This window comes from Aptenodytes forsteri, unplaced genomic scaffold, assembly GCF_000699145.1.
Source record: "Aptenodytes forsteri isolate BGI_AS27 unplaced genomic scaffold, ASM69914v1 Scaffold206, whole genome shotgun sequence".
NCBI lineage: Eukaryota > Metazoa > Chordata > Aves > Sphenisciformes > Spheniscidae > Aptenodytes > Aptenodytes forsteri.
In genome coordinates, this window is record NW_008794544.1 from 1,042,027 (window position 1) to 1,054,986 (window position 12,960).

At 41.6% G+C, this 12,960-nt stretch overlaps 1 protein-coding gene across 2 annotated transcripts in view; it reads left to right on the plus strand.

Annotated features, from left to right (window-relative positions):
* ZNF704 (zinc finger protein 704) overlaps nt 1-12,960 on the plus strand; it is a 74,406-nt gene that overhangs the window by 41,616 nt on the left and 19,830 nt on the right. For both annotated transcript variants that reach the window (XM_009272378.2, XM_009272379.2), the window contains exon 2: nt 9,815-9,918. In XM_009272378.2, coding sequence (XP_009270653.1) covers nt 9,815-9,918 — 104 coding nt within the window. The remainder of the gene's footprint in view (nt 1-9,814; nt 9,919-12,960) is intronic.

Below are 12,960 nucleotides of genomic sequence, written 5' to 3' on the forward strand. Positions count from 1 at the left end.
GATCTAGTTGAAGATGTCCCTGCCCACGGCAGGGGGGTTGGACTAGATGACCTTTAGAGGTCCCTTCCAACCCAAACTATTCTATGATTCTATGATCTTTGAAAGGGTTGAACAATTGTTTTAAAGGTAAGAAGAAAAGATTGGTGTTTGGCTTAAATATATTTCATCTTTATAAGAGATGGTTCAGAGAACAGACGGCTTTGTGCCCTATTTGTTTCTTGAAAGACCAAAGACAAGGTGCCCTTACTGAGACACTTTGTGTTGGTTAGGCCTGGAGATCTTCTGGTGGTGGTACTTCTACATTTCATAATGTCATGTTTGAATTTCAGGTGCATTTTGACCAAACAACGGAAACCTCTTATCTATAAATGTGAGATTAAAAAAAAAAACAGAAAACCTGCCTGAAAAATCAGAAAGACCTAATAGCAAACTACAAACTACACGTGACCTGAAATGAGATTATACAGTGGAAGGGGATTATACGGTGCAGAGTATGTGCAATATGGTTTTACTTACTGCAGAATGTATTTTTAATGTAGCGGTATCTATTTCAGTCTGGAATCTAGCACGCTCTTTCCTAAAACAGAAGGACCCAATCCTTCTTTAGCTCTTCAACACATCACCTGTCAGTCAGAACATCAGCTTGTCTCCTGAATCAACGTGGCATAGAATCAGTGAAGTCAGTTTCTTGCCACTGGAATAGCCTCTGGGGCTTTGGTTTATATTATTCACATTTAATTTGGAGGAACCGGGGGTTGCTATAAATTATATCAAACAGTGACCAGGTCTTTGGCTCACTGTGACATTTTCTTTCAGAAATTCCCATTACCTTTTCTTCCTTGGCAATGGGGCGTATCCTGAACTGTGGCTTGATAAACATAGAAAGAGCATGGTGTAAAGGAATACTGAAGTCACTGTGTATGTTCACGTCAAAAAGGAAATTTTTAGGAGGGATTGTCACATCAAATAAAGCAATGATGAGCAAAAGTTGTGCTTAGAGCTTCTGTTCTCCATGTCTGGTAGTGTGAAAACAACAGAACAATCAGAAAAGTAACTAAATCAAACCTGATAAAAGGTAATATTCATCTCCTGAATAACATAACTAGGTTGCAGTGCTCCTTGCCATCAAACATGACTGAAGCCCAGATATGAGGACAGTGTACAGAGGAGGGAGATACTGTGGAAGAGTATCCAGAGCCATAGCTGAGAGAAGATGTGTGGGAAGATCTAGAGCATTTTGGTTTTGGTTTTTTAATCTGGTCACAGAGTGTAAGGAAATCCGTAATTCCTGGGAATGGGATGGTATATTGGTCATGGGAATGTCCCTATTGCATCTTCCTTTGAAACAGTCAGTGCTGGCCACAGAGTACTGGACCAAATGGTCTGCAAAGCCCCACATGAAAAGTGTGAGAGTTTATGCTTTACCGATATTTGCGTTATATCCCCTACTGCCCTACCTGAAAAGTATCTAGAAGTGTTGTGCTGTTATTTCAGTAATGATCTTTCTTGAGAAAATGAAAACCGAGAAAGGAAAATAATGAAAATCTGGCCTGTAATCAGGTTGGATGTAAAGATAAATGTCAGTCGTGTTTGTTCCTTTTATTTTAAAGGAAACATTTTTGTCACCCTTCCAAAAAAAAAAAAAATGTTCATTAGCAGCAATTAATTCCAACTTCATTAGCTGTAAACAAGTGATGAAGAGAACGGCAGTGGGGTTGTATTGTTCATTACAGGTGACTGAGCTATCCTTGTACGTCAAATCATAGAGATTTCAGCAGAGACAGGAAAGTACTACAGTCCTTGTAGAAGACATGGGCAAGACCATATCGAGAACACTTGGAGCAGCTCTGTTCATGATGGATGTGCTCACATCAACAAGAGACGAAGACAGACTTGTAGGATGATCAGGGAAATGGAAAGAGAACCCATCTGAAGAGCCGTACCTGGATGCTCTCCAATGGAGTGTGTGTGCATAGACAAAATAGCTGTGACCTAGCTATCACAGGTACTGTTGTCAATGTAACCCTGCAAAATTGGTCCAAGGACATGGTGATGAAGGGAAGGTGGGAGTGGAGAGGACAAGATGAGCTAGCTCTGTGCCTTCCCTGTTTTGAAACAGGTTTCTAATGGATTGAGAAGGATGAAAACCAGTTATGAGGTGAACCGTGATGTTTATCTCCTGGATCGATGCGATAGCAAGGAGGACCCTGGAAGATGTTTTACATTGCTGTGACCTGTTGGGTCATGTATGCCATAGAAACTGTGGTTTAATGTTTGGAAATTCCACTCTTTGGGATATAATATCTCACCTTGGCAGGAAGCAGAGGGTCATCGCAGAGGTGGTTCTGCCTCTAGTCTCCAGATCTCTTTCAACAGTACTGGTGGCTGTGGACAGCCTTGTCCAGAATCGGTGGCTTTTTTCTTCCCAATTTCTAGCTTCTAGCTTGAAAAAGTGAGGAATCAGAAAGCTCAAAAAGACTGACGTGTAAATATTAACAATAAACAGAAACAGACCCTGTGGGTCATTTTTGAGACTGATTTGATTTCAGCAAAGTGCTCACCATCTTGTTTGTTTTAGTAGTTATAGGTAGCAGCAGGACAGCAAGCCTGTGGCTCTTTGGTGAGAAGAAAAGGGGATAAATGTAGCGTAGACTTGCAGGCTTTTTAAAGTGTTTCATCAATGTATATTTTATTAGAAAAAAATGCATATTTTAATGTGCGGAGGGGAAAAAAGCAGTTAAATATTATTTGAAAATTGACTTACAGCACCTTTTATAGATAAATTGTGCTAAACGTTACCCATATAGATGTGTTAAGACTGTATAGAAGCTTTGATACTATAAAATGTATTTTGAGAATGTTAGAATTAAATTCATTCAACGTGGGAATCATACTGTTTGCAATGGATAAGGGGGGAAGAAGGAGGAAGAGCAAAACATTTCTGGCCTTGCATTTTGTATTTTACTTTGGGAAGGACAAAATTCCTGTAGCATCTGCCATAAGGACATCTTCAGCTAATCACTGGTAAAATAATTATTCTCAAAGGTTAAGGAAGATTTACCAAAAAACCTGTTTTGCAAAAGGCTCTGTGAGAAAGCATTGTGAAAAAGAGACGTCAGCCATAGTAGTATTTGGGTGACTCTGAGTGCGGGGCCGGGTGAGGGTCACAAACAGCGCTGCTCTTCAGCAGCAAGCTTTGTAGTGGGAACGCCAGCTACCTGGAGAGGCAAGGTATCTTACCCTCCCTCTGTGTTATCAGGTGGCATCAGCTGTCCCCTTAGCACATCACAGCACTTCTTGGCACAGTTCTACATTTGATGAGCTGGGACCTTCAGGGGTTTTTTTAGTTTCCATCTTTTTCAGTTTTCAGCATGATAATTTGCATTGCGTTGAGCAGCATTGCTTAGGCATTGTAGCAAGCAGTCCAGCCCCTTTCCACAAAGAACGCATCAGTGTTCAGAAGTGTGAAATTTTCTTTCTGTAAACAGTACCCCATTGAAGCAATCCCATTTATGAAAGGAGATGTGCCTGTGAACAAGCTAGAACAGTAGCGTAAGTTAAAGGCAGGAAAGGGATGAACATTAATATATTGGATAATATTTGGAATTATTGGTCTGTTGCTTCAGGGTGCTATTGGGACTTGGTTTGTAGAGACTGATTTGTTTATTGCATCAGCAAGTGGCCTTTAAAGTAGAGATGATGGAACAGAAAATCTTCCCAGAAAATCCTCAAGGTTTGTGAGTGACTGTAAGGGATAACCATTCTCTGCAGGGTTCTGTTATTCCTTTCTGAATTTAATTTTTGCTTTGCACTCATAATCTATCAAGTGATTAGCATTTATTTGATTGCTCTGTTTTGAAGCAGTTTATTTCTATGTCATATTCCTACTTCAGCTTTTGTCATTGCCCCGAGGGCTCTGCGCCAGATAAGTTCTCCTGATATGTCGCAGCTGTTTGAAAAGTAAAAATTATTCATTGGATCAACTTTTTCAATATATAGAATAAATTGTTCCTGTAAACTGCAGCTTATCTCCCAGTGTTGAATTTGGCTTGCTTAACTGTTCCCATTTATGCAGAGCATTTAAAAACTGTTGATCTTATCACTGGCCTATAATGAGAGTGGTGTTTTACTACCCATCCTCTCCCTCCCCACCACCAGCACACCATATCCTGTGTTTTGTAAATCAGAGAGCAAGACCTAGAGTTCAGTCCTGTTACCATTTGGAGAGGTTTGAAATTTCAGTTGCCTTTAAGGAAGGCAGACAAGTTGTTTAAGAAGCGGTGATAAAAAGGCTTCGTTGAAAAAGGCATTTTCCATCTGTTTTGCAGGCTTTGCCTTCAGCAGACTTTTCTGGGGAGTCTTAGAGGGCAAAGCAGCTATTCCTGCCACTGGGCTGCAGAGGGGACGGCAGCAGCAGAGCCTGTCTGTGGGATGTGTTTGCACCAGACAACAGAAATCGCAGTAATTCGGCATCCTTTTTGTTGCTGGTGCAGCTCAGCCAGCGCTCCCTGAAGAGGTCTGGTGCGGTGGTAGCCTACAGAGCAGAGCAGCCAGGGTAGCATCACTGGGTTGTACCACCGTAGGGAGGACAGGAGCACTGGGAAAGGGTGCTCCAGGTGCTCCCTGGGGATGCGCCTGGCTCGGGAAGCCATCTGCCATCTGGGGGCTTGAGGAGGAGGCAGGGGCGGCAGAGGGAGAGACAGGTGAGATCGCTGTGTACAGGAGAATACGTCAGCTAGCCTTTACAACGTGGATATTGCATTTTCTTGGCTATCTAAATCTATAAAATGGTTGTAAAAATGAATGGATTATTTTCTGTCAAGTTTTAGTGCTTTTAATGATAATGGCTAGAGAAATACCTGTTTTTAGAGTCCTGTTTTTGTGGAGCAGTGGAAGGTGATGCATGATCTGATGTGAGGAAAAATAAAAGACTGAGAAACACGCCGGCATTACACACTGCTTTCTCTTCAGTTCTTCTGTTAAACATATTTTCTTCTCCAGGATGCTGAGAACCACTCTGTGAATGTCTCCCATCTGATATGACTAATTTGCAGAGACTTTTTATTGTCTTTAAACCATTACAGTCCAAATAGAAAGTCTGTATCTGCATTACTGATGACTCTGTCAACTCTCCTCGGCCTCGAACAGACCAGCCAGACTTCCAAAGGTCCTTTGAATAATTGAATCACAAAACCTTTCAGCTTGGCTGAGGGTGGTGGAGAGCTTTGTGGTTGCCTTTGAAACACTTTTGTTTTTTCCTTGAGAAGTTTAGGTATATATGTTTTTTAGAAGGAAAGTTCCTATATTAGTATAATAAAGATTTTGACCATAATTAATTTCTAGTCGCTGTCGGTATCCTGTTGCTGGTGTATAACCAGAACAGCAGAGCCCCCCCCCCCAGAAAGGGCAATTATTCTATATATGAACTAGTCTGCAAATACCACAAATTTAAGAGTGGAAAAGGTTAATTCTATGTGTGGCCATGATAAGCAAAGGCAGAAATCCCTAGCTTCTAATTAGTGCATTGTGCTTCGGATATCAAACACCAGTTCTCTTTTTAGATGTGTAAATAGTAATGCTTCCTTAAGTTTTAAGATGTATCATTATAGTAGTGTAATGATTTAATATAATCTTTGAAAATATTTCCCTTTGCTTTTTGCTTTATTGTGAAAAGTTACAGCTTTTACCAAAGAGTGCTCAGGACCTTGGACTGGTTATATGGATCATTCTCTCTGTAATTTTTCCTTTTGTCTGTGGCAAGCAGGTTAATTTTTAACCTTCATAATCAACAACCAAACCTAACAGCAACTAGCAAGATCATTTATTTATCTGTACTGTCAGTATTTTGAGTTGTTAGATAGTAACCAAATATTATTGTAAATGTAAGGTATTTTATGGATTAAATGTCAGGAAGACATCCCCTTGCCAGAAGGTTGCTAGTAGGGAGGAATCGCACCAAGACCTTAAACGGTGGATTCAGTCCCATAAGAAAACATGGGTCCTAGGGGCAGTCAGCTACTGGGTAAGGAAATGGGACAGTAGGAGATCGGCTGTTGTGTTGGTTTGGGACACTTGCGTATACTTGGACTCGTCTTGGACTCTCTTTTGCTCATCTTTTGGAGCTTAAACCCAGCCTTTCCTTGCAGAGAGCTCTGACTGAGGGAGATGTGATAGTTTCTTAACACCGTTAAATGATTATCAAAAAAGCAGTAAATTCATCAGCAAAACCAAGGAAAGGATTGAGCAAGACTGAGGGTAGTAGCTAAGTTTAATTTGAGCTTGGCTATTAAAGACAAGGACAATTTTAAATACCAGGCTGGCTAGGTTAGGGTATTGGAAGGATCAAGTGAAACCATTCTCCCTGCTGAGGAAGCAGGGAGACATGAAGCTGAGAGACATGGGGCAGTGGTAAAAGATCTGTCCTCAAGGTCCTCTAACTTCTGCTGCTTATGTCTCAGCTGGTTTATTATAATTCAGCTATTGGCATGGGTTTGGATTTACAAAGACTTGGAAATAAAGGATCCAAAATTGCTTGGTCTCAAATACAGACTGGGCTGACACAAATATATCCGTCCAGAAGTTGGGAGATGGCATCTGGAGACTGGGAGTGGGATTAGAGGAAAGAAGAAATCTTCATAGCTAATGTAGTAGATGATCTTACAACTGATTTAGATTTTGTTACACCTAATAACAGTATAAGCAACATCAGGGATTATAACTTCAGTCTGCAGAAAATCACCTTAGCAATGGTGGAATAAATGGTTTGTGAACAATCAATGTGTAACAAACAAGTAATTCTCCCTCTGAGTGCAAATACTGTTGAACAGCTGTGTGCAGGTTCAACTTTCCAGCAGAGAAAGCTGGAAAAGACTGGGGCAGTCTTAAGGTATCGATTCAAATGTGATGCTGACTAAATGCAGATGGCTTAAGTGGTTCCTGTCTGCAGTTTTATGCTTTGCCTCTCTCTCAAAGGCTGCTGTTGCTGCAGCGGTGCTGGCTGAGTGATATATGAAATATGTATGTTTACATTTATGAGCCAAACTGTAAAAATGTGTTTGGGAGCAGAGTCACATAAGCCAACACTTGTAGCTGCTAAAATTCTTGTGGCTGGGAAGTACAAGCGGAGCATTCCTTGTTTGCTGGATGCAGCTGAGGAGCAGTAAGTAGTAAAAATGACTGTGATTCAAAATGGGCAGAGAAGTTGTTCAAAGTTTTGTTTATTTGGGCTTTCCATGTTGAAAACCTGTTAAATTGGATCAGGTAGAAAAAAGCATTCCAGTAATTGCAAAAGTGTGGTTTAGCATGGCTAGAAATGGCAGGGGGGTCTCATGACCATTCCTGTCCTTTGCCTACCTATGAAAACTTTCATCTTAGGCACAGATGCCAATGCTGACAATTTCGGAGCATTATTGACAAAATTATTTGGAGCAAAGGTTAGTTTTTCAGAGCAGTAGTCTGAGTCATTGTAGAAGGGAAAAAAAAATCAATACAGAAGAGCTAGAAGAAGTTAAAATTACAGACTATTTGGAGGAACTTTGGGATTAGCTCTGGGTCTAGACTCTGACATCTTGACACCAACTTGGCAAACGCTTGCAACAACTGCTGTAGTGTGATTTTGCAGTTCTGCAGAGGCCTGGACGGGAGCGCGTTAGTCCTGTTGCCATACACACAGAAGAACCTTGTTGGAAGGCTGTTGGCGAACACTAGGGATCAGCTTCTCCAGCGTATCAGGAACCTGTGGTCATTTTGTCCTCCGGTGCTGCAGAAGTGCAAATATTAGTGGTTCATCTGCAGCTGGATAAAGGAGTAGGGACAGTCGGTGTAGTTGTGCAGGAGTGGACTACAGAGCAGCTGAATGCTTCTCAGAGAGTGGATTTTCATACTGGGATATTAGGTAATTGGAAAATCATCTGGCAGGGTTGGTGTCCAGAAAATGTAGCATCTCCATGTCATCCCTGAGGAAAGGTCTTCTGGACCCAGAGGAATTTGGCATTCTGAGTGAAATATTCCTCTGACAGCGAGAGGACCTGATGCATGATGGATTTAGGTATTAGCTGATTATAGCAGATATCCAAGACCTTTCCAGTACTCAGTGATGACTATATGGCTGCTGTGCTCTTTGCAAAAACCTTGGCTTAAGGAAAGGAGGATTTCTATGGATATAATCAGAGCACAGTAGGAACCATCATCAGCATTTCGGTTCCAGGCACTGATGTGTTGCAAAAGACAGTCATGAGAGCTAAGCTGTTGTGTGGCATGGGAGAGTCTTCATCGGCATCTGCATGGGTCCTTGCATCAGCCAGAAAGCAGCTGTGAACTGTTTCATGGACAAGTTTGAGGTTTGCTCACTAAAATATCAAGAGGCTTTGACTGTAGCGTAGTTTTCAGTTAATGAACGTCTAACCTGATGGGTCAAATGGGATTCTAGGAAGGGGACCGCAAGCAGCATGGTGATTTGGATCAACAGTTGACAGAAAACATCAGGTGGCTGAACACTTCTTATATTGGGCTTTAAATAAAGACTCAACCTGATGGTTAAGTAGAGCTCCTGGCAAGGCACAGAGGAAATTCTAGAAACCCCACAATGTAGAATAGAGGGGGAAATGTGTCCTTTTGTAAGAACAAATTTAACCTGATCTCTAGTAAATGAGAAGATGGTCTTGGATGATCAATTGTATCGTTGAAAGCAGATGATTACAAGAAGCTGTCTGCTTTGGTTCCACTGTCCCACAAGGATGGAAAGCTAAAGTCTGCTAAACCTAGTGAGTTTAGTAGTTTTGTTTTGGTACGTTCACTCTTCAGAAATTGTACATTGTACTGCTGACCTGTCAGGAAAAGTTACTTTTGGGGAAAAAAAGTGATAGTGTGTACATTTTTACAGCCAATGAAAATTCTGCATTGTCTAAAAAAAAATCTCTCCTTGAGCAGTGGGTCACTGAAGCCTGGTTTCTGGAGGCATCCGTTGCCTCCAGATCCTCTCCTCCCTCCCCTAGAAAGCTGGCTGCCCTGCTCTCCCTTATTACCCCTTCCCTATGCCCTCTCCTCTGCTTCTCTCCTGATTTTATAGGGTTTTTTTCCCCAGAACTCATTGGTCTTGACTGCATGAATCGAAGCAGCAACTTGGGGCCGGTTCGCAGCGAGGCTGAACTAAGGCAGTGAAAGGTCCCTCTCTTTCCGCTGTGCTGTCCTGCTGGCTCGGGCACCCATCACACCTGCAGAAAACTCCCCCCTGCCCCCCCCACTGGTTTTCTGCCAATTTACTAATTAGTTTAAATAATTAGTTGATAATCTGACTAGGAAAAATTTAGGATCAGTCTTTCGGAGAGAGTACAGGAAGGTTAATAGTGTTAAGCGGAAGCAACAAAGAAGAAAATCCAGTTCATAGTTCTTCCTCATCCTACAGAGACTAGTGTATGTTATTAATGTTACTGGTAATCTTACCTGCTTTTGCATCTCTATGTCTTCACCCAAGAAAAAAAGCTTAGACACTTAACTTTAAGGATATGAATACCTGAAATTCTGAAAAAAGGAAATAGGGTCAAACTAATGGAGGGTCACAATAATCCTGACAGTTTTATACAAAGATGTATTCTCTTTTCGCACTGCTTTTCCTATTTATCCTGAGCTGTTTTGCTTAAAGTAGCCACTTGGTATGCTCAGGTTGCCAGAAGACAAAAGCTTTGAGAACTCTGCTTGATGGTGTGCTTCAGTTACTGGCTTAGTGTTTGGTCTGTTATTTTTTTAAAAAAAAAAGCACTAAAAAAAGGCAAGTATTTGCTGATGTGTTTCCTGCCTCCCATTCACTGTGTTTCAGAAAATCTTCAGAAGAACTGGACATGGATAAAGTAACGGCAGCCATGGTACTCACCAGTTTATCCACCAGCCCTTTGGTCCGCAGCCCTCCTGTCCGACCCAACGGTAAGCCTTCAGAGCAGCGCCTGGACGGGGGCTGCAGGGAGGGGTGCCAGGGCCGTGTATGTGGGGGTTGTTTCCAGGAGTTGTGGCCGTGGTGGAGGACAAAGGATGAGTGGCTGTCTTCTGACAGTGGCCCATGCGTGCTGGGGATCATACTGAGTGAGCTTTGCTCCAACATAGTCGAGGTTTTTGGTGCAGCGTTGGCAAAAATGAGAAGAAACCTCTTCGTAACCATAGAGTGGCTTCAGTTTATGAAACAGGAGATGCCCCATTTCATAAATGGGAGATGAGCACTGCGGAAGGTCTCTTTACCTCACTGAAATGCTAATTTTCCAAACAGCTTATTTGCATTTGCACATATGTGGTAAACATGACAGCAGTTGTTCTTGTCCCCAATCTATGGAAATCAGATCGGATTTTACTCAGCACTACGATGAGGCAAAGCACTTCCAGATCACAGCCCTCGGCTGAGAGGCCGTCCACTAGTGGTCTGCATGGCGACAGGTCTATTTCTGCCGATGCAGGATTAGAACCTCAATTCCTGTGCCTTTTGTAACTCTCTGATGGTCTACCATCAAATCCATAATCCCTTAAAAGACTACTCCATTCATGGTATAGCAGAAGACACACAAATAAAAGTAAATCTAAAAAGTTAGTGGTAACAATGAGATTGCTAATGAAATACAATTAATCTATACAAGCTTGACTGGAGTTACAAGAAATTTTAAAAAGTGTTACATTTTAAAGAATAATTTAAAGTAGGACACCGTTGTTAGGATGTCTCGGCATTGTTTGTATGACTGGCTTTTCTTACTCATAACTGTTAAATCGACACTAAATGCCCTTCCACTGTAAATAATTGGAGTACTTTGAGGAATACTAACTGATTGCAAATTAATAGGGAAATAGTCTTTGCAGTTCTTCATGGAAGCAGGGGCAGTCCACTGAATGATGTACTTAAAAGGAACCTGTACCATGAGGAATATCCCAGCTTTCAAGATTTTTGAACAGATAGTGTGGGGTTTTTTCATTTCTTTCCAGAAAACTTAAATTTTATCCATGTAGGTGGAAGTCTAGCCATGAACACCCATGGCTCCTGCCTGTGTGCTTTCCACATGCTTACCAAATGTTAAAACCAGAAGTATTTATGGAGTATCACTGCTCTGAGGAACCCTGGGAAACCTCCAGTGGTGACATCCCCAGTGACTGTCCCACCTCAGGGCTGGAGGTTGCCAGCCCCCAGGGAAGGCCAATGGAAGGGAGAAAACATACCTGCTCTCCAGCTGGTCCAACTCACAGCCAAAACAACAGGTGAAGGTGGATCTGTGCTGATGTGCCAGGCAGGGATTTGGAGTGGCTGAGGCACGCCCGTGTCCCACGTTGCATCCCTGGTCACAGGGAGCTGCTCTCGTGTGGGGCAAGGCAGTATCTGCCACCTTAAACAGTTTGAGCAGATGACAGTTGTCAGGACCGGCAGTGCACACTAGCTAGCAGCTGTCGATTGGAAAGATCTTCCAAACAAGCCTTTTTGAATTGCTAATAGGTAAATGGTAGCTGTTAACTGCCTTTGATATTTCTTCATGCAGCCTGAGTGCTCTTTGATATTTCTTCACATAGCTTGTCTGTTTGTCTCCTGAAATCTGGGAAGACAAGCCTGAAAAAGTAATTCACGTGTTTTCAGTAGTCACAGACAAGATTTTGAAGCTGTTGTTGGGCACCTTCTCCCTGAATATCTTAGTTTTGCCTGAGTGAAGACTTACTAAAGACTTCAATAAAAGTGTAAAGATTTGATAATTTAAAGCTCAATTGGTGTTGCAAGGCTAGGCTCTGATCTTAGTAATACGAGCTGCAAATGTACTAATGATGAATTCTTTCTACATCCTTTTCCAAAAAAGGGCAGTAAGTACCAGTGTAATTAAAGGAACATTTATTTAAACAAATAGAATTTTGCCTAGAAGTAAAAAAAATAACATTAGCATTAATATTAAAGTCTGATCTGTGCTGGAATTACTGGGGATGATCACCCACGTAAACTGGATCAGAGTTTGGCCTTTGTTTCTCTGCAGCTGAGTAATATTTGGTCTGGTTCTCTTTCGTGCAACTCCAACAATGTGAAAAGAGCCCCAAAATAAGAGTAAGTTGCATGTATTTATATTTTAGACTTCTTTACATTGACAGATTTGTTAGTATTAATGAGAACCAGTGTTTGTTTTTTCCCTGTTGTCAGCCTCGTTCAGTCTTTTCCATACTACTTTAAAAGTGTTCTTGATTTACATCTCTTTCTCAGCAAGGCGAGGAGAAGCTGTAAACCCCAAAAATACAAAGTACCACCATAAATGTGTCAGAAAGTAGTAGTTGCAAGAGTGCTGTTTCCTTTGTTTTTCTGAAGAAATGGAAATTTTAAGCTATGCTAAGGTCAGAAGTTGATACCAGATGTATTTCTTGGCTTTGGCACGAGACTCAAGTACAAATACTTAAAAGAAACAAACCCCACCTCCACTACAGTCACATGAAGTCACAGTAATCATGAACCAAAACATGACATTTTCATATGTTAACTTACTAGCTACCGGAAATGTATATGTCCTTTTCCAAAGAGGAATTTCGGGGGAGGAAGGGAGGGTTGATCCCATTTATGATCTGTGGCCCTGACCAGTAAGTGCAGGGACTTGGCTGCTGCCTACGGAAGGGGGTATTTTTATGCATGTGCTTACATGATGGAGCACTGTATTCTGTTTTGTGAGCAGCTGATGTTAATGATTAAGGGTTTTGTCCAAACCCAAATGAATTAGGAGAAAAAAAATAAAAATTCATTGGTTTTGGGTTAAGCTTTTGGTAGCAGGTGGTAGACATTATTTTCTTGCTGATGTCATTAGTTAAATTTGTCTGTAAGAAATTGAGAAGGAATGAAGGAGTGACTTCCGCAGAACTCTTAAAGGCAGGTACTGGCTTGAAAAGACTCCTGTCTCACACTTAAATAGCGTTTCACGAACAGGTAAGATGTTATTTGCTTGCCAGCTCCAAAGTTGGGTATTGCACAATACT